Raw genomic sequence first — 22,561 nt, forward strand, 5'->3', positions numbered from 1 at the left:
TTTTTTTTTTTTTTTTTGGAAGTCACTTTTTGAGGCGAAAATCCCTAGCAAATCGAAAGAATTTTCTCCGCGAAAAACCTTAGCAAATCGGAAAAAAATCTCTCGGAACCAAAAACCCTAGCAAATTTAAGGAATTCTCCTCAATTTTCTACATTGATGAGCTAAAAAAAAAAAAAAAAAAAAGGTCTTCAATTTTTTCATGAAAAACCCTAGCAAATTCGAATAATTTTCGCGAAAAATGTTTTCTCATCCAAATCACAGGGGGGGGTAAGGCCTACAATCTCCCTTCCATTTAATTCACATTGTGATATCGTATGCATATCGTAGGCATACATTAGGCATACATTAGGCATAAGTAGGCATACACAACCACAATGTATTATATACGGCAGAGTGATTGTAGGCCTGTAATCACTCTACCATTTAAAATACATTCTAGTATCGTAATATAATATAATATATAAACTCTTCATTCAACATGCATAATTTTTGAACGGTCGAGTAAAAAAAAGAAACATATCATAAAATATTCTCCTTACGTTTTTCATAAAAATTCTCTATATTTTAAATTTATTTGTTTAAAAATAACAATAATTTCAATTTTTTTTTCATAGATTGAACAAGAATCCAATGTAAAAAGTAATACCAATGCGACACCTACAGTAAAAATGCAAAAAGAAACTTAGTTGGTCTCCATTGTAGCATTTTGGTCCGCCATGAAAGCATCTTCGTTTTGATTCTCTGTGATTGGTCAAGTAAAACGAAGATGCTGTCATGGCGGACCAAAATGCTACAATGGAGACCAACTAAGTTTCTTTGTGCATTTTTACGGTAGGTGCTGCATTGTTATTACTATTTACATTGGATTCTTATTTAATCGATGAAACATTTTTTTTGAAATTATTGTAATTTATAAACAAATTAATTTTTTATGTAAGGTATACAAAAAGTGACCATTCGACCCGATTAGACCATATTTCTACATTTCCCAATGTTCAATAAAAATATCAGTCTTCGACCTATATGGAACGACCAAATGACTGTATACCAAAGCTATAATCAATTATTTTTTGTTGAAAAGCATTCCAGCTTCAATACACATCAATCTATGGAGATGTGTATTACCTTTGGTACATTCTCCGATTTTAAGTAAAAACTGTTCTATTTTCATCCAAATCGCTTGAAACTTCACCAGAACCTAAATTCTGGTCATAAATGATTATTACTCTTCATTTCGGACCGATGTGATTGAGAAATTGTGTTTTTATATTTTCACAAAATCTAGTGTTCCAAAGGATCCATCATGGAATCAAGACAGCTCTTGCGCTACTTACTGGTGAGACGAAAACCAAAAATTACACCGGTATGTTGTTTCTAACGTCTAATAGACGCAAAAAAACTATTAGCCCAACAAATTCCGAAAAATGACCAGAAAAAACCACCCTAACAGCATATTCACATTTCATTTGCTTTTTTCTTAAGTCTTTATAACCGACATAATTCCGACATTAATATAACACATAAAAAAATATTTTCAAGAGTTTTTTTTTTATTTCAACTATTGTAATAAAACAAATTTTGGCATTTTTTTCGACATAATTCCGACATAATTTCCATACCTTTTTTTCACTTATGGTGGTGGTGTCGGAAGTTGATGAATATCCCACGTTTTTACGAAAAGTCCTTTTTTTAAAAGCGCCCCCCAGCCACCGACAAAAGTCCGACATAATTTTTTTGGAACCGATTTAATTCCGACATAAATATTAGACCATGAAAAAGGACTTTTGAGACTATTCCGAAATAGGTAGATACCAACGAACTAAAACACTGAAAATTCAATTCAATAGATTACAAACATTTCTCAAACGAATATTTAAAACTTTACAGAACTGAATTTCTGCACTCAGAAAAAAATTAATGCTAGAGGCTATAAATTAATGTAGGGGAGAGGTCCGTAGGTTGAAACGGTCCGTAGGTTGAAACGGTCCGTAGGTTGAAACAGTCACATATTTTAAAATATGGCAACTGGTAGCACTGTGGTTTATACTTTCAAGTTGCTGTATTTTTAGTAGCCAACTTTTCATGGTAGACAGACTTACTAACTCCCATTCCTTATGTTTAAGTTAGATCATACCAAAAAATTTGTTGAAAAAACTTATTTCGAGAATTTTCCTTAAGTGAAAAATGTCAATTTTCTTTAGTGCCAGAAAAATATTAATATGACATTTGCACCACAGTTTTTGGTCCATTTTAATATGCCGAAGGAATTTTGAACATATCTTTGCATCCACAAGAATTTTCGTGTCAGGTAAAAATGGTGACAATGTACGTAGGTTGAAAAACTCGAAGATCCGTAGGTTGAAACACTATATAACGCTACGTGTTTTAGAGGGAAGTGCATACCTAATTTAAATAAATCAAATGGAACATTCTAGAAGCTCATACTACTATGTTCAACACACAGAAGTCCATGGAATTTTTTTCCGAAATTGGACCCGTTCAGCCAGCTATGCCACAGAAAAAATCCAATCGCGGTCGTATGAAGAGCACAGTTCTCACATCAATAGAAAATATCGCAAAAGTCAAGGAAAATCGGTAAAAGCGTGAAGATGCGAAAAAGAAAGAAAGCACACAGAAGCGAAAACTTTCATCTCAAAAAGAGCCAGCCAAAAAGCGAACACAGCCTACACGGGCAGCCGCCTCAAAGAAGGAATCGTCATCGTCGTCGGATGAAGATGTGGATTTCTGCATGATCTGCTTGGAAAACCTGCCAGCCAAATTAACCAAAAACAACTCAATCGAACGCAACAAGTGCCAGCGGCCATTTCATTTAAAGTGCGTTAACATGAGACGAAGCTATTTCACGTGCCAAAATTGCGACTCGGATGCCGATCTGTCTGACGAAAATTAATGAAATTTCGATTTTTTTATTCTCTTTTTCATGTTTGAGGCCTTTCTGATAAATAAATAAACAATAAACACTTGATAGCTAGTGTTTTTATTTCATTAATTGCACCCTTTTCTCAATTGCAATGTGTGTTTCAACCTACGGACCAAATTTTTTTTTGGGAAAAAATCATGTGGTCGGAAAATTGGTCATAACTTTTTTGTTCTTAAAGTAATTCAATTAATTTCTTCGGCAAAAATGTAGCCAAGAACATTACCTTTTCAACGATATATGACTCTCCGTAATATTTTCTTTGAGTAATTTTTTTTGGCTAAAAATCAAAACCCGTTTCAACCTACGGACCTCTCCCCTATGTTTTTCTCTCATGTTGATGTCAGTGCTGTGGATAAAGTGTCAGTACTAAACTCGAGAGTGGTGCCAATCGTTTGTATTATTTCGGCTTATTTTTTATTTAGAAGGCACTAGAGGGTCAAAGCTAAACCACGACGCGTAATATAATCATTAATTTTAGCTAAGTCAGAGTTTACTTTATTTATTCCGTCATTAATATTATTAAAATCAACTTCTATATGAGCTTGGAAATCGTCTCCGAATAAATGACCGATCATGTGTTCCGTAATATTGAGAGTATTGAAAAAGAAGGAGAAACATAATTGGCCGAAATTAGTTCCTTGTAAAATGTCATTATCAATCGCGACATTATCTGATTCAGAATTACTGACTTTAACTCTTTGAGAGATAATACTATAAATTGATTTGATTAAATTTAACGAATTATTATCAAAACCATACGATTTGTATCAAAAGTCATTTGTTACAGAAAAAAGTGGCGACAAAAACGCGTGCTGTTAACAACGTTGCTCAGCTACCAGGCATTATTTGCGACGAAAATGTCATCGATTTTACTGAGGATTACATGCCTCGCGATGATGAATTTTATGTCGCCGAAGAGGAACACTATTATGCAAAACTGATAATGTACAAAGGTAATGTATTCATTGAATTAAAGTTGGATTCCAAATGAGAAAGTGAATGAAATTGAAGCATAAAATACTATTTTGTACTAATAACAAATTTATGTGTTTTCTCTTTGTTGTCAAGGCCATTGTGGACTCTTTGGATTTGCGCTGCATCGTAACTTCACCGTTGACCGCCTCGTCTATCTATCGAATCCACTAAAGAGATAGAATTTAAAATTTGAAATTAACATGAATGTGCGCATCGGATACTGTGCTGACAAAAAAAATTAATATTGGCTGAACAAATGTTTACTAAATTGTATCACTTCATCTTTGGGGCACTCAGTGCCCGTTAGTGTATTTTGTATAAAAAATTGAAATTTTTCAATTCAAAAAATGATCTATCAAATTGATATCATAAATTATTTGACAAAAGTTTTGTAATTCGTTCTTTGACAAAAGTTTTTTATTTGATTAATAAATTCACCCGGAATGCACTGACACACATTCTTTTACAGTAAAAAGGTATATTTCTATTAATTTTCGAACAAAAGTATTTTTATTTACGTAACAACAAATCATCAATAAGTTGAAGGTGTTTTACAAACAAAATCACTTTGTACGTCGCTTATAAGCTAAAGCTTCTTCAATAAAAACAAATAAATATATACATATTAATTGATTGGTTCAATAGTAAGATTTGTAGTGGCCTTGACACTAAGAATAAACGGCGATTCCTGGCCCGGTAAATATGTTGATGTTATAATATGATAATTACCGGCCGGCATATCATCTAAGTCCATCACACAATAGCCTGAACGATAGTTTCCCGTACTTTTTGAAACAAATGGTGCAGTAACATTTGGATCTTCCAGAGAAACAACGATGATTTCAAATCCAACTTGATAGACTTTTGGTCCACGAAGTTCGATCACTAGATTACTGAAATCTTTTGGGCCAAGCTTCAGCATATATTTCGGATTATTTCGATACGTAGCTGGATGATTTTGACAGCCACCCGCTCGGTCGCCTTTCCATTCACCATTCACAATTTGCTTGCCAACAATACCCACTAAACAGTTGGGGCATATATTGATGGTCGAATGCGGGGTTGCATTTGTGTGTTGTTCCAGTCAAATTTATCGTCACAATAGAATGAAAAAAAGAGACAAAAAGAGTTATGCATAAAATTCCCTATGAATTGAAATCAAAATGTTAATTAAAATAGAGATTTAAAATCGACCGTGATTTACCCAATTTCTATCATTAACTGTGCGCTACACTCGAATTAAATTTATTTATATCAATGAATCAACACCAATAATAATTGTAATCAATTAGTTGGTAAAATCATACTTGCCATGGGGTACTTTATACATAGTATCTCAGATATTATATACAAATCAAAGCCAAAAAATACAAGCTTTGGTAATAACTATTTTAGTTAACATGTTTTCTTTTCTTCAATTGGTTGATGCCAGTGACCGGTTCGCGCATATTTCTATGCCTGATAGCTATGCTAAGCATAGCGGAGACTCAAGCCGCAACGCACCCGTCGCCATTCGATTCGAGCTATATTGTATGCGCACGGTCGTCTGCATAAACGAACATGTGCATTGTTCATATAGAGTGAACGGCGATGCGTCGGTTGCGTTTGCGGCTATGCTTGGCATATCTATGCTACCTAGCGTATTTAGGCAAGCATAGAAATATGCGCGAACCGGTCACTGGTTGATGCTGGTTGATCTTAGGTTTTTTTTTTCGATACGGCGGTCTTTGTAATCGTGGTTGTCTCACAAACGAATTCATCAATGTTAAATCGAAAATGAAACACAGAGCTGTAATCAATGAATTTGAGTTAATACTATTCAAAATAAATTTACGATTGCCAGACATAGTTTTTGGCGAGCTTTTACATCTTAAATGACGGAATACGGGACTATATCTGCTGCTGAATGAACTGAGTTTGATGAAGGAATCAATTGCCCATGATAACAGAAACAGATTTTATGACGATGATTGTCAATATGTGATAATTTATGACTGATTTTAGAGTATTAAATGTTTATTTTGCTTAACGTAGTGCAAGAGACTAATTTTTGTGATATCTATATTACATATTTTGATTTGATTTATTATTGACCAGCAACTATTGTTATAATTTTTATTAACATTGAATTTTGTTTTGAATTCTATACTTTTGTTATTTTCGTTTTGTAGTGATAACTTATTTTGCTATTAGTATTATACTAATTACATATTGAAATTTGAATTGATTTTGATTGAAAAGATCTTGGTTTTTAATGAGGGTATATTCCACTCTTTTCCAAGCATAACTATTGTACTGTCGTCCTGCTTTAGGTAGACATTAAAACCTCAAATAAATAAATAAATAAATAACTACAGAAAGTTGTACCTTTGTACATTATGCACCTTGCCGCAACAATGTCTCGATGCCAAACAATGGTAAATAGCAGCTCTCGGTTAGTGTTGGCTGCGAACATCTACGAACACTCGTTCGTTCATTCGTAGGCAATGGAAAAATTTTTTTTGTTCGTTCGTTCGTTCGTAGAAATTTAAAAATTAAATTGAGTTCTTTCGTTCGTTCGTAGGAATTGAAAAAAATTCGTTCGTTAGTTCGTTCGTAGGAATTGAAAAATAAAAATTTTGTTCGTTCGTTCGTAGCGATTTTTTATTTCAAATTATAGATAGAAGTGTTCAAGAATTGAGAAAAAATTGTATTTTTTTTACTTTTAGTGCCTATTATACCGAGTCTCCGAGAGTTTCATATTAATTTTTTTTTCTTCGATTTACAAATAGAGTAAGGTGGGGTAATGTGTACCACTTTTTTGTTTAGTCTCATAAAAATATAAAAAAAAATTGAACGAAATACAACAACAATTCTATATAAAAAAAACGCAGTGTTCCGCTTTGATATAACAACCATTCTGTACGTTGTTTTTATTCTAGAGCGTTCAATTGAATATTTGAACAACTGATGGCTTCATTCTGTAGAGAAAGGAAAATCCTAAATATCGGTAAGGGCAGATTATCAAAATTTTGGTTTTTTCATTTTTTTTCACATTTTCAAAAATGAAGATTTTTGGACTTTTTCCAAAAGGTAGGGTAATGTGTACCAACATTAAAATTTGATAATAAAAAGCATAAATATCCACATAAATCGCTTTAAATGTTCAATTGAGACTTCTTGAAGACAAATCAATGAAGATATGACAAAAAAATATTTTCACTCTCATGTAATCGACTTCCGGGGGGGAGGGGTACGATTATTTTTTCCAATGCAGAATTGAGGTTTTTGGTGTGGAAATACGCCCTTGAAGAAGGTGTCATTCTTAGGGTAACTTTTGCTTTGACGTTTTGACAAGTGCACATCGTTTTCGTGTTCGCTTAGCCACAATTTAAATAAAATTTGTTCAATTAATTAAAATCTTGGAAATTATTTGAAAATTTGCTTTCATTTAATGAAAGCAACGACGACTCACCAAAATAAATTGAAATTTAATTGTTTTGAGTGTTTTATTGTGATTTGTGTTAAACATCATTCATTTTTGTGCGGTACTGTTGTGACAGGTGCACATTTTTCATTGCCGATTTTTGTGAAAATTTGTTCTAACTGGCCGCCAAATACAAATTCATACGTGATTTTCATCGTCATTCAAACGCATTTTCAGTGGCTTTTGTGAGAAAATTGTGGAAATTCGTTGCAAAATCACGTTTTGGTTTCGTGTCGACTTTCTGTAAGTGATTCATTTTTCAACCATTTGACGTTAGGCACCATCTGTTGGTAAATAGCGATCGCTTTCAAAACACGAATTGGTGTTAACCTTTTATGGTCTGTTTTAATCAGATAGTTAACCCATTAAGTATCGAGATTTAATATGGAATTTTCTTAGGGAATTTTGATTGATTTTCTTAATATTTAAATACTAGCATGCCTTCGACTCGCTTCGCTCGCCTCGGCATACTAGTTTCTTCCGATACTTTTATATTTTTTTTACATATCTTGAAAAATTTCAAAAGTATTATCAGGCCCATTAATTATTATGGTTTTTAAGCCGTTTTCCACGGTTTAACACAGTCCATCATGGTTAAACTCGGTCATGTTGTTAATATTTCACGTATTTTTAACATTTTTACCATGATAGCCGATTCCGTAAACCATATTAAATCATGTTTTGACATTTTTACCATGATGATCGACCTCAAAATCCATGGTAAATCATGTTTTAACAGTTTTTACCATGATGGTCGACCCCGTAAACCATGTTAAATCATGTTTTGACACTTTTTACCATGATGGTCGACCTCGAAATACATGGTAAATCAAGTTTTGACATTTTTTACCATGATGGCCGACCCCGTAAACCATGTTTTGACACTTTTTACCATGATCATCAACCTCTAAATCCATGGTAAATCATGTTTTAAGAGTGTTTACCATGATGACCGACCCCGTAAACCATGTTAAATCATGTTTTGACACTTTTTACCATGATGGTCGACCTCGAAATACATGGTAAATCAAGTTTTGATAATTTTTTACCATGATAGGCGACCCCGTAAACCATGTTAAATCATGTTTTGACACTTTTTACCATGATCGTCAAATTTTATGATCGTGTTAAATGATGTTAGACCACGATGGAGCATGATGTCCGATATCAGTAACCGTGTTAAATGGTCTTAAGCCACGATGGACCGTGATGTACGAACTAAATGATGTTAAAATCGCTTAATCGTCAAATTTTTTCATTTTAAACCATTTACCACGGTCCATCATGGTCGGTCATCATGGCCACCACAGCTTACCACGGTCCATTCTCGCCTTTTTGACAATAAAATGTGCAAAATAACGGTGAAAATACGGTTTTTTGGCCATAATGGCCGTGTTAGACCACGATGGCCGACCATGATGGTGCCTATGTTCACCGCCGGGCCAAGACCTTTCCAACGGTACCACTCTTACCCGGATCGGTTGAGGCGTTTGGACGCCAACCCGGAACACACAGACACTCATACATACATACATACATTCGCTTTTATATATATAGATTTTGGAATAATAATTAAACCTAAATCTCCCCTGGAAGATTTTTATTTATTTATTTTCGTTTTTTCGGAATTTTAAATATTTCCCACCATAACATCGGGTTTGAAAATAAATTTAAATATTTTTCTAAATTCCTTTAAATCTTGATTTCTATTTTCGGGATTTTAGAATATTTTTTTGGTTTTATTTGAAACTGAAGTATTTTTTTTGCATTTCTCCGAATATTTTGACCAGAATTCCTTGATAATTCGGTATTGAAAATAGATTTTCGAATTTTTCTTTGAATTTTAGTTTTTTTTCTTAATAATTTACATTTTCAATTTAATTTTCGTTCTTTTACCTGGGATTTTGTTTCAATTTGATTCAAATTTAAAGTAATGGAACCAAATATGACCAAGAAAAAGGGCGGACACGGGCAAGGTTCGAAAGAACGTCCATTAGGGTCTGCCCTGTCTAAGTCTGGAGCCAGTGCTTCCCAGGCACAGGTTTTAACGACGTCCTCTTCTTCTTCTGGAGTGGGTGGGGGTTCCTCCTCATCACTTACAGACCCTAAGGCCACCAGAAACCTGGTCACACCGGGGAGCTCGGAGGCCACTGGGTCTGAGGTGATGGAAGAAACTCTCATAAACCAGCCACCAGCATCTTCATCGGCAATCAGCGGTCAGGACCTTCCTGGTAGCTTGGGTAAAACCCTTGGAGATGGTGGTAAAAAGAAGAATAAGAAGAAGAAGAAGAAGGGTGTCAAAACACCCGCTGAAAGCCATTCAGCAACAATAATACGACGAGAACGTCGTGTACGTAATAAAGCCCGAGAAAACATGGAGAAATCCACTGTGACTACCGGCCTTCGTTCGAATTCGATGACAGAGCTAAGTGGGACTACACAATCGTCGTCCACTCCTACCAGAGCTGGACCATCTGTTGGTACATCACGGGCTCTGGGTAGGGTGCAACAACAGTCCCTGCCAGACCCATCGTCTGCATCGAAAAAGCGTCCTCGCCCGCAGGAGGGCACTCCGCCGGAGCTGAATGCTCACAAGCGGTTGGAAACCCACCTATGCCTAGGCCCTGGTCGGATCTTCCTTGGAGATGGCGGTTGTACATTCCGTCGGTCAGGTCAGTTTGTCTGAAATATCCCATGACTTGTTCACGAAGATATTGAGGAGCACAAGTGGAGTTGTCAAGATTGTGTGTGATGACAATCGCTCCAGTGAATGGTTAATGGGCGTGGCTGGAAGACTGGCTACCAAGCTGGAACTTCTTCTTATTATCTGTGAATTCAGTAAGTGGTATCCACTTTTCACTGGTTTTTTCAAGCAGCTTGAACATTGGGAAGATGCGGAGATCTTGTTGAAATCAGCAAATCCCCCCTCGCATCAATCTCATTCAAACTCTTGAACTCCAAAAAAGAGGCAAATGGCACTCAGTTCACTGTCAGTGTCAGACTTCGGGACCGGGCCGTTCTCCTCGAGAAAGGCCCAGATTTCAAGGTGGGGATGTCTAAAACCCGCCTATATGAAATCACTCGTTCCAAAAAATCAGACCCTGCTGAAAAGAAAGGGACTGAAAACATGGACGAGGTAGTGGTTTCATCAGAATCTGATTCCGAAACCTATACAGAAGAGGCGGAAGACCTTGAAGCACAACGTGACGATTTATATAGGAACGTTGATGTGACTGTGGTTGAACGGAAACCTTCTGACACTCTCTTGAATGAGGTATCTGAAATGGGCGGTCAGGAACAAGCGGAGACATCTGCAGAGACTACTGCCCTATCGGACACCGCATCCAATACTTTACATGGCCCAGAGGCCATGGATACTGGGGGAGATGCGGAAGATCAACGGGAATCCAGAGGCATCGACTGATGCATCTGATACCCGAAGCTTTCTGCTGCTCTTCCTCCGTGAATTGTAGTTTGATATAGCCATGGCTAATACAAATAACAGTTCATCCACACACGCTGTATCTACAGCCAGCAACTCAAATCAATTGAACGCGCTGGCATGGATTAGCATACATCAAATAAATTTGCATAAAAGCAAGGCAGTGACTGCACTTGTGTGTAAGTCAATATGTGATATGCAAACAAAAAAACAAAACTCCGTCTTTTTTATTCAAGAGCCCTGGGTTGTCAAGAACAAAATATGTGGCTTTGACACCGAAAATATGAATTTATTGTATTTGAACCAGTCGAACGGGCCCAATAGATCATGTATCGTTGCTTCCAAGGAACTGAGCTTGACACTTTTGCCACAGTTCAGTTCACGGGACACCACAGCAGTGAAACTGGTCAAGTGAAGGGCAGTACTATTGAGATTATTCTATTAACCGATCACTTCCAATAATATTGGGGGGTGATGCAAATGCCGTAGAGGTGAGTTACTTCTCGAATATGTTGCAACGACTGACCTGCTCATCTTAAACAGAGGTATGCAACCAATGTTTGTTACCAGAAACAGGTCGGAAGTCTTAGACATAACTTTGATATCTGCTAAATTCTCGCATTTCGTGAAGAACTGGCATGTTTCAAAGGAAGATAGACTCACTGACCACAGAGAGATTCGCTTCCAACTATTATGTGCGCGCCCAGCACAGAATAAATTCACAAACCCTAGAAATACAAACTGGGAGTTACTTAGAAACGAATTAAGAAAAGGGTCTACAGCACTCAGAAGACTTTGTCTGGACATCTCTACAAGGGATCGTTTAGACCAAGCAACTGAAAGTCTCACAGATCTTTTGAAGACTTCGTACCATATTTCATGCCCTGAGCGTGAAATTAAGATAAAGAACAATTATTGGTGGAATACGGACCTAAAAAGGCTAAGAAAGGAATCCAGAAGACTACTTACCAGTAAAGTACCCAAAGTGTCACAAAAAGTTATCAATTTCACCTATACAGATCGACATAAAGTGCCGAAAAAATAAGTTTGTGAAAATAAAGGGTGCGCTAATGGGCTAGTAAGGGCAGGGGGGCACCCCCCATTGTCAAAAATTCATCGGATCAAAAAATATTGTACTACAAAGTTGTTCAGAATGACGAGAGAAATTTTTTAGGACCCCTGCCCTCCAAGTTCTCCCACCCCCAGGGGGGTCGGGGGGTCATATCCCCTCAAGGTATGATTTTTTCGGCCTGAAACCTCGAAATTCGGAAACAGCATGCCAAATTCGCACTCAAATGTATGGCCAACTATAACTAATTTTATCCGCACATTTCATTTAGGCCATTGCCCATCCCAATCTTCTCTTGACGTTCTCTTGGGTCTACCAAGGCTGGAAGACTTCATAGAGTCTGAAGCAATGAAAACGGCCTATAGATTGAGAATGGAAATAAAGACTAGGACAAGTTCTAGAAATTTGCATGATGATGCCCTAACAAATCTTTTCAATATTGACAAAATTTTAGGGGCTCCTTCTGACAAACTAATTACGACCTCCTACAATTTCGATAGGAGTTTCGAGATTATTATAACAAAAAGTCTCAATGAATTCTTCCAGCAAAAACAATGGGCACAAAACTCCTTTTTCGCTGATGGTTCTGTCAGAGAAACAGGTAGTGAAACAGAGAACCTTACCTATTCATTTCCCTGGGACAAACAACAACAGTCAAACAGGAGGAAATATCTGGAATTATTCATTGTGCATACAAAATACTGGGGGACCCAATACGGGGAAATATAGCTATCTTCACAGATAGTCTTGGAGCCATAACTGATCTTAAGAATATTAAGATGCAAAATGGCTTGGCTATGAACTGTTACGAGGCACTCCAGTGCATTTCTGAAACGAACAACCTTAGAGTGGTTTAGATCAAATCTCATACTGGTATTCGGGGGCATGACCTGGCAGATGGGGCGGCAAAATTGGCTGCACACGGATCAATAGAGGGTCCAGAACCACACATACCAATTGAATATTCACGAGTCAAGTACCGATTAGCTACTTGGCTCAGCAACAGATCCCGCCCAAATTGGCAGGGTACGTTCTCATGTGAGCAAACGAAACACTTCGTTCAATTCACATGTTCAAAACTCACGATGGAATTAGCCAAATTACCTAAGGAAGACCTCCGGATGGTAATTGGTTTACTGACCGGGCACGCCAGGGTCAATTCTCATATGAGAAATCTAAATCTCAGAGATGACCCGGACTGTAGACTGTGTGGTGGAGAAGGGGAAACCACTGCTGTCCAATGTTGGATACTATACGGGCTGACTTCACGGGCTGGCGATCCTACCCTTTGATTCATGCACCGAATGTATTCAAATTGGTAACGTTTTTCAAACGGGCATGCGATGAAAATCCATGCCTTAGAAACATTTTTGGATAAAAGACTATTCTCGTGTATTCAATACACACACGGGCGTCTTGCAATAAGTTATGAAACTTGAGCAACGAGTAACTATATTAAAATTTACTGTTTAAATAGGACACTCCCCGTTTTAATCCAATAATCCAATAATATAGATGGTAAACAATCTCAAGATTTTTTTTTCGTTTTTCAAATACTGCTCAATTTTCTGTACTACCTGGTCCGATCAGAATGAAAAAAAATCGCATTTCTTATTATCTCAATCACGATTTCCATTCGCATATTATTTAATGGGTGTTATTTGGCTGCTAAATGGCAACCTTATATGAAACTCTCGGTATCGAGCACAAAACAATTCTCGAAAACAGCTGAGTCATATTTATCATGTATTGTGAACAGAACGTAAAAATGTATCATCTCTATCACCCAAATCGTGCTTGGCAAATCTTTTTTTCATGCTGTCTCGTTCACCCTTGCATTCATACTTGTTTACAATCGACATTCTATTAACACACAACTCACACTTGTATTTTCTGTGCAAAATTGCAAATGGTATTAACTTCGGTATTATAATACTTGATACTCATTGTAATACGCCGTATTATGATCGATCTTAATAAATAATATTCATGTTGATATGAGTATTATGATTGGTCTTAATAGTGAATAGCATCCTAATAAAATATCATCATTCATAATACAATTCTATTAACATCTCGGGTTTGTCAGATCTATATTTCAAATATTGAGAAAATTTGAAATAAAAAATCGCTACGAACGAACGAACAAACGAACGAACGAAATTTTTATTTTTCAAAATCTACGAACGAACGAACGAACACATTTTTTTTCAATTCCTACGAACGAACGAAAGAACGAACACAATTTAATTTTTAAATTTCTACGAACGAACCAAAATGTTATTTCTATTGCCTACGAACGAACGAACGAACGTTCGTAGCCAACAGTACTCTCGGTATTCATGTTCTTGTTCCGGCTGTTGTTGTTGATGATAATCATTGGTTTTCAATTCGCAGCATCTTCTCCCATTTGAAGTGCATTTACAGAGTTTAGCGGTCAATTTTTCCAATATACACTGAGTCTAATATTTTTGGTAGACAAAATTTAGCATGGCACACTCCACTCACACGCCATTCGTATATAAATCCTATGTCAATGGAGAGTTTCTCTGCTTACTTTGATTGTTATTTTGTCTATCAAAAAAATTAGATTCACTGTATAGTACATTTTGGGTGACACTAATCGCTCTGCTTTGAATTCTTTTTTCTTGATTTACTAGACCTCTATCGATCAACTTTTTCACACAACGGTCCAATGTTTTGCGTCGTGAGCCCTTTTTTGACACAATTAGCGGCGGTAATGACATCTGAATGATGTAGTTTTTTGACGCTGTTTTCAAGACTTCGTGTTCCCGGGCAGCGTTTGGTCTTACTTGTCCAACGATAGCCGTGCAAATTGTTGCCGAGCATATGCCACCAATCCATCCTCCATCATTTTCAATCGATCATCAAGATAGTATATCCAGGGTGGAACATTTTTTTCGAATTTCGAGGCATATCTTGATGGCCACTTGAGAAAACATGTCTTATAGTCCCCAGATTCAAGATATGAAGGAATTTTCCACTTACGGTTCCATATAAGACAGCAACTTGAAAGGAATGGAGGTACATTATACTAGAAAATCATGAAAAATTGCAGAAAAAAAAAACACCATGAAAACTTGTGAATCTTATTTTCTGACCAAAATAAATCAGTGCTACCGCATCTCACCGAGCATTCTCGTGGAGCAGCATATAACTCAATGTATAGTGAGCGCTACACGTCACTGAGTCGCTTATGTGAGTTGCAAACAACACTCAACTAGAAAACTGAGTGAGTACAGTGAATCTAATTTTTTTGATAGACAAAATAACAAGCAAAGTAAGCAGAGAAACTCTCCACTAACATAGGATTCATATACGAATGGCGTGTGAGTGGAGTGTGTCATGCAAAATTTTGTCTACCAAAAATATTAGATTCACTGTAGCTAGTAGCTACTCGCTCAAGTCGAATTTTTTTTCGTCTTTTCGAGTCTATTTTTGCTGTTACTAGGCATGTTTATATGGAACTCTCGGAGACTCGATATAACATATGTCCATAAAGTCTTGACAGTAAATTCAGATGTTCGCCATTTGAACAACAAACATACAATATTAAATTCTTTTTTATTGGTATAAACCTTCATTAAATGGGCTACGAATAGCGCATTCACCTTACGGGCCATTGTCTTCGATTTTTCTCAGTATGCGTCGAACCTTCAAAATCATGCTTTGGCGGACCAATATGTCGATTTCTTTCAACTTTCTCTCGAACCTTCCCGCTAATTGTTGCTTGTTTCAAGTATTTTGGACCTTCGCCCATAACTTACATCCAAAAACAGACGAGAAATAATTAATTTGGTGTCTTTTTGTGAAGTTAAACAGATAGTTGTGGTTTTTTCTGCTTGCAAACCAAAATTTTGTGTTAAATCAGATAGTTCTCAATGAATTCTATCGATTTCAACAACAATTGGTTGATAATGGAGCATGTAATGGAGGTTTTACCTTACGTTTCAGCACCAAATTCTCGAATATTGGCTCTAAAACACCTTCCAAAGAAGATCCTACCATACAAACACGCCTTTATCAAAGTTCGGTTTGTCGACGTCTCTAGCCTTATATAGTAGTGCCCTAACATAATCAATGCAAAAGAAACCACTTGCACTTGATTCGTGGTTCGACATAGCGATGAATGTTTCACTGTCCAAAATGATGAATTTTTCAGTGCAAAATGCTATGAGGTGAAGTAAATACCCAATTTTTGACACCCTATTGAATTTTTTCATTACTTATTTTGCTGATTTCTAATGACCGGGTCTAAATCTATTGTTTTGGTTCAAATTTTGATGTGCTGTAACCATAAAAATCACTAAAAACGAATTTTTGCTTGACCAACCCGGTTTTCGGTACTTGATGACAATTTTGGAGGGTTGGAGCATTTAAATAGGGAATACGACCGTACTTTTTGCTTTCTCTAGAATCTTTGTCTTCATACTAAGTCCATGAAACACAATATATGGTTCGTAGGCAGATGGGTTCATCTTTAGACACATGCGAAATTTGTTTTGAACTTAGCCGCCACAACCATTTGAGACACTTTTTCGTAAATCCAATTTGTACGTCTCCGCGAATGGATGTATTTCATCGAATGAGTTTGATAGTAGTCCCGAGGTACTGATAAACGTGCCGTGTGCATTGGTTGATACTAGGGGCTTAATTCAAAATTTTCAACGACTGAATTCTATAATAATATCTAAATTAACTGAATTTTTCTGCAAACGAATGAATTCCGGTGAAATCTACGGCGATTTCATTCAAATATGTGAGATAGTGGTGAATAGTTTCTGCTGGTAATTACTGCAATATTTATATTTTGTGTAACAAAATTGTAAATGTTTTTTATATTTTTTTAATAAAAATTAATTTTATTTTCAGTTTTGAGCGATTTTCTATCGAAAACAATCGAAAATATTGAAAAAATAATAAATTAAAAGATGTTGCGGTTATCATAACCTCACTTTATTAATTTGACACATTTCATTCTATTCACACGAATTCACCGAACTCATCAATAACCACTCGATTCAAAAGTGTGAATTTACGTGAATTCCTGTGAATTTTTTTGCCGTATTAAGCCCCTAGGGTTGATATTTTTGATTATGTTTATGTGGCGCAATAAACGCCTGAATTTACTGCCAAAACTTTATGAACATATGTTAGTGCACAAAAAAGTGAATTTTTTTTTCGTATTTTTGCTAGCACAATGCTAGAAAAAAAATTCAATATTTTTTTGCATTGTAACGAGTCTCCGAGAGTTTCATAAAAGCTTGCCATGTAGTACCAGAAAGACGGTCGAAAGACGGAAAAAAATTCAATATTTTTTTTCAACATGCCTAGTAACAGCAAAAAGAGAGTCAAAAAGACGAAAAAAAATTCCCTCATATCCTTCATTTTGTATAATGTTTTTTATGTTTATTTTTAAGTAAATGTATAAGTGGTGCGAGCGAGATTTTGCTCACTCATAATGTGACTTGAGCGAGTAGTGAGTTGCTCTCGCACTTGTTCGGTGAGTGGACAAGCGCACCGTACATTCGAAAACTCAGCACATTGAGTTACGTATCGCATTGATCGTGCGTTTTATAAGCACTGAAATAAGTAATATCACCAAGTTTCATGAAATGTCAACCAAAAAAAGTAGTTAAGGAGGCATCTTTATTTTTGGTTTAAATTTCATGAAACTTGGTGATATTACTTATTTTGGTCAGAAAATAAGTTTCAAAAGTTTTCATGGTGATTGGGTCACTGCAATTTTTCATAATTTTCCAGTATAATGTACCTCCATTCCTTTCAAGTCGCTGTCTTATATGGAACCGAAAGTTGAAAACTCCTTCATATCTTGAATCTGGGGACTATAAGACATGTTTTTCCAAGTGGCCATAAAATTATGCCAAAAATGTTCCACCCTAATATCCAGCCGTTTCCGCGTGGTGATGGTATTGATAGATAGTTTTCCTCGCGATCGGACTGTTCCATCTTCGTGAATGTTGCTGTCATGCGCTTCGCTTTTTTGTCCCGAATATCTTGTCGGGCACTGTTTCGGTGATATTTTGATGTTTTCATTTAATGAAACCAAAATAAAAACAATCATTACATTAAAAATAAAAACAATCAATACATTGAATCGAGAAAATTATAGAATGTTAATAAAAAAAATTATTAAATCAACTCACTTCGACACAAGTTTCAATTTTCCGACGAAATCCAGCATAGTATGTGTTCACGCCGGGATCAAGTGGGATGATATACGTGTAATCACCGGCTTTAAGTTTTTGTTTGATTCGTTCGCGATTGAATTCGGTCTTCTCACGTTTTTGGTGATTCGAATACGGTGAAATTGTTGGTTTGGTCTTTTGAGTTCATTTATTTTCTTCATGTCGTATAAAATATTCCAAGCGTCGTATGGGTATTCTTCAAAATAATTTTTGCTATATACAAAATTACCTCCATCATCTTTGCCACCCAATTTTTCTGGAATCACTTTCCATCGAGCCAATAGTGCTAACAATTCCTTATGATCGAATTTGATGTGTTTGAGTTTATTATCACATAGCGGTACATCGGTGAAATTGCCAATCTTTGGCGGCAGTCATTGCGTCGGTTTTTCGCACAACGATGGATTTTTCTTGTGTCGCAGCCAAACATGCACCAGCTTTCGATGTTCTTCCTTGAACTCACTAATTTCACGTTGTATTTGGATGGAAAAATGAAAACCACTTTTTCTCGATGAGATATTCGCCAAATGATGGTAAACAACGTTCTTTCACCGCAACAAACAGCTCATTCATTTTCGATTTTCGAACTGGATCACCTTCACTCCAGTGAATGATTGCGTTTCGAATGTCGATTTGATCAAATTTGAATAATCTGTATGGTTCCTGATTGAATTGGTAGCACTTCATTTGCAAGAAGTACGCCAATCCCTTCTCACAACGTGTGGTCAACTGTGTTTTCACATTGCTGAGGTATTGTTGATGGACTTACCGACATGTTTACATATACGCATACAAAAATTAAAAGAAAATTTTATATGATTTTTACATCAATATGGATGTTGATTCATATGCAAATATTTTACGAGTAATATTATTCAATAAAAATAAATTTAATAAGGGCGTGGCGCACAGTTAAATATCACCTGAATTTCATCCTAATTCGACGATGAAATCGGGTAAAACTTTGGTCAATTTCACCTCCAATTTGGGTAAAAGCAGCGATGCAAACCGGTTTCGGAGCGGTATCTCGAATTGGTTTCATTTGTGTATTGAACGAAACGGAGCAAGCGGGACGTTCCGAAAATGGTTTATATGGCGAACATACATTCACGCTATGTATACGTGAATGACAATGCTTTGAATGTATGAGTGTACAACGTTGCTGCTATGCACACAGTACAGCTCATCGCAGACTACTATTTGCAGTATAAACCAAGTTCAAGTGAAACCAAAAAAAAATGGTTTGTTTTCGGTTCGTATCGCTGGGTAAAAGCGTTACATTTTTCAACGTTAAAATTGATAAAAAACGTTACTAACTTGTTTGTTGGCCTATAGGCTTGAATTCAAACGGATTACGTGAATATGCTCGAAGTGTGTAGTAAATTGTTGTTGTTTTTTCGTATTGAGACACAACTAACGTGTAACTGTAATTTTGTGAAGAAAAATACATTAAATAGCATTAAACATTAACGACTAATTTGCCATACCTTTTTGCTTCGTTCGGATCAAGGCGAATTTTTTGTAGATAATGTGGGCTATTAATTCTTATGCCATCTATAAATGGAGGAGGGTCATCTGAAAATGAGAGAAATGAGAGAACTTTCTGTACGAAAGAAGACAGAGACTGTAATAATCTGTACTTACATGGATAATAAATTCGTTTTCCACCATTTTGATATACTAACAGTGTGATGTATTCATGATTTTCTCGAAAATCTTCGATTGAAGTAATGTGTCTGGTTAATAAAACCCAAACTGAGCCCTGGCCAGGCGCAACGCGTAGGCAAAATTGTGGATTATCACCGATTGTGTATGCATCTTTGGTCGGACCTACACCAGCCGACCATGATGAATGTATACAATATGTGTGTTGAAATAAATTTGGATCCCAATTCACATAGAATACATCGAAGAAATTCAAAATTGATGGATAATCGATCCAAAAAATACCATTGTCGTATTGCTGTAATTGTTTTGGGAAAAATTAATCAACATATCTCAAGTAATATGATAATTCGAACCTCGGCCAATTTTGGATTGTAGTTTAATGTTTCTTGAAGTTCTGGCGTCCAGTGTACTGAATCCAATTCGGAATAATTACCCTTCCAACGTAGATGTGACCAAGGGTTTTTCAATTGAAGAAGTTTGATTCCCTATTTTATAAATGACATTTCAAAATATGCAACTGATTTTAGATAATGTGTACATTTTTGTGACTTACATTGATTTCTTTCAAATTTAAAACAGCGTACGCATGTGCTGGAACTAAACCAGTGCGTTCAGCTTGATCGTCAGTTAATTCACCAGTGGCAACTGTAATCAAGCACCTTCCATGTGACAGTGCTGTTTCCAACCGATCAAAAGCGGCATCCACATTGAAAGTCTCATCTTTCATACGAATTGCAATACGCTCTGGAATCCAACCAGTTAATGCATGCAAATCTATATTCTGATGTGGCCAAGACAAAAAGCAAATAAGAATTTATGAAAATAATTTGATTTTTGATTCATAGCGCTTACACTGTTAGATCCAGGAAAATCATAGCCACCCATCACTTTCATGTACGCTTTCTCCAATAATGATACCCAAAATTCGTTTTTATTATTCGAATAAGAGCACAGCAGTTGATTGTATCGGCCAATCGGCAAATAATCATCGATAATAACCTTCCGTTGAATGCCATTGATATGCAGTTTAATCGAATATTTGCCACTTGAATTGTAAATTGGTTCATTTTTCGAATTTCTTGGATAAATTATGGATGTTACCAAAGCCTTTCCGAAGCGCTTCTCGTACAATGCAGACACAGCCAACGAAGCCACAAAACTACAATCGGATATCACAGTTTGTTTGATGCTATGATAATCTACAAATTTGCCAACAATTAAATTGGGATTTTCACATAGTTCGCTAACACGACGCCATTCAATGAAGTCACGCCTTTGCTTTGGTGCCAACGCTAAATATCCATCCTTAAAAGACAAAAATCAATTTCATTGTATATTCTAAATGGCAGAGATATTATAGGCACCACCCGGATGCTGACACTTTTCTTGTAACTGCTGCACTCTCTTATATTGGAAAATTATTGCGTGCATTACCCAAATGGTTTAAATGTGAACGCAGAGATGTGCGGAGCGGTACGGAGCCTTAGATGAAAACACAACCAAAGGTTCACTGTTTTCATCAATCTCTACACAAATTTTCACATAGGTTCCCATTTAAGTTACTACCCAAGTGAGTGACCGCAAATTTCAGGTGCCAATAACAGCTCTGCAAATCGGTTGCTAGTTATTTTATCATTTATAAGAGACTTTACTTTATCAGTGAATGGTATAGAGAATATGAATCGATCTCTCAAATCAACATCCATGAAAGGCACAAAAATATTCTCATTTATGTTCGATGTATGATTCAGCACTCGTTTCTCTTCTTCCGTATATCCCGATGAAGTGCCTGAAAGTCTCGGTTTCGGTACGGGCTTATCTATTTCCGTTCGTGCAATGTTTGTACCTAAAATATAATCAGTTAAACACATATCGATACTTGAAACAAATTTAAAGAAAAATTACTCTGTACGCGTTGATGGCTGGCATGACCTTCATCAACAGATGATGCAGCTTGTGATTTGTCTGACGGCAATGAAATACCACGCAATTCTTCAGCACGATCAAGTGCTTGTACCGCATATTTGTTCAAACGTTCACGCAATGCCAGATCACTTATTTTCAATACAAATTCCACTGCCTTTGTGTACAGTTCAACCGCTTTTTCTTTATCACCACTTTCATCAGCGTCGAGCGCTGAGCTTAATATATTATGAATAAGCTCTTTTTCGGACATTTTGAATAATTTCAACTAATATACAAATTTTCGAAATAATTAATTGAATAATTTGTTTAAAATAAAATTGTTAATGTGTCGATTCAAAATGAATCGATTTCATTATGTCTACATACAAATGGCAAACGACTAAATTATAATACAATTGAATACTATGAATGCAAATGTATTTTTTTCTACAACAGCAAATTTTTTTTTTTATAAACTCAAGTGAATGTACAACAATTGAGGTATTTTTCTTAGGTTGATGTTGAGAAGCTAAGTAAAGTCGAACAATGTTCCAATACCGTTCAGTTTATTTACATCTCTTATGATTGTTCGATTACTCAGAAATGACATCATTGAAATGTTAAAATCATTGTTCATAACATATCATCTGTCAATTTGACATAACACAAACAAAAACATAATGCACGGTTTACATGCACATATACAATACATTTGTTTGTATCTTCTGCGTATATATTTAGCTAAAATTCCATTGGTTCAACCATTATTTAATTGAAACGTTTCAATTGAAAAAATACCAATTTTTTTTGTGACGACTCTTGAGATTACGAACGATAAATAAGTAAAAAATCAAAATAGTGAGCC

The 22,561-nt window shown here is 36.0% G+C and overlaps 2 protein-coding genes across 3 annotated transcripts; one reads left to right on the forward strand and one right to left on the reverse strand.

Moving 5' to 3' along the window:
* The first annotated feature begins 1,206 nt into the window (after window positions 1–1,206).
* LOC116350666 lies at window positions 1,207–4,359 on the forward strand. Its single transcript, XM_031782545.1, has 3 exons — window positions 1,207–1,363; window positions 3,729–3,894; window positions 4,010–4,359. Exons 1-3 carry the CDS (start codon window positions 1,304–1,306, stop codon window positions 4,093–4,095), a joined length of 312 nt encoding a protein of 103 aa, XP_031638405.1. The 5' UTR covers window positions 1,207–1,303; the 3' UTR covers window positions 4,096–4,359.
* On the reverse strand, window positions 4,316–22,287 carry LOC116350656 (calpain-7-like). Of its 2 annotated transcripts, none has more exons than XM_031782528.1 (10): window positions 22,255–22,287; window positions 21,697–21,982; window positions 21,444–21,637; window positions 20,644–21,096; window positions 20,345–20,572; window positions 20,145–20,276; window positions 19,768–20,086; window positions 19,611–19,698; window positions 19,441–19,547; window positions 4,316–4,939 (listed from the first exon to the last, which is right to left on the reverse strand). In XM_031782528.1, the coding sequence occupies exons 2-10, from the start codon at window positions 21,965–21,967 to the stop codon at window positions 4,542–4,544; spliced, it is 2,190 nt and encodes a 729-aa protein (XP_031638388.1). In that variant the 5' UTR covers window positions 21,968–21,982; window positions 22,255–22,287; the 3' UTR covers window positions 4,316–4,541. The 2 variants fall into 2 exon arrangements, 1 of the variants encoding a protein (XP_031638388.1); XR_004202044.1 differs by lacking the exons at window positions 4,316–4,939; window positions 22,255–22,287 and adding exons at window positions 17,295–17,942; window positions 18,082–18,887 and having other exon boundaries at window positions 21,697–22,207.
* Window positions 22,288–22,561: the final 274 nt, after the last annotated feature.

The sequence above is a fragment of the Contarinia nasturtii genome, unplaced genomic scaffold, assembly GCF_009176525.2.
Source record: "Contarinia nasturtii isolate CC-2019 unplaced genomic scaffold, AAFC_CNas_1.1 Cnas_scaffold_129, whole genome shotgun sequence".
Lineage (NCBI taxonomy): Eukaryota > Metazoa > Arthropoda > Insecta > Diptera > Cecidomyiidae > Contarinia > Contarinia nasturtii.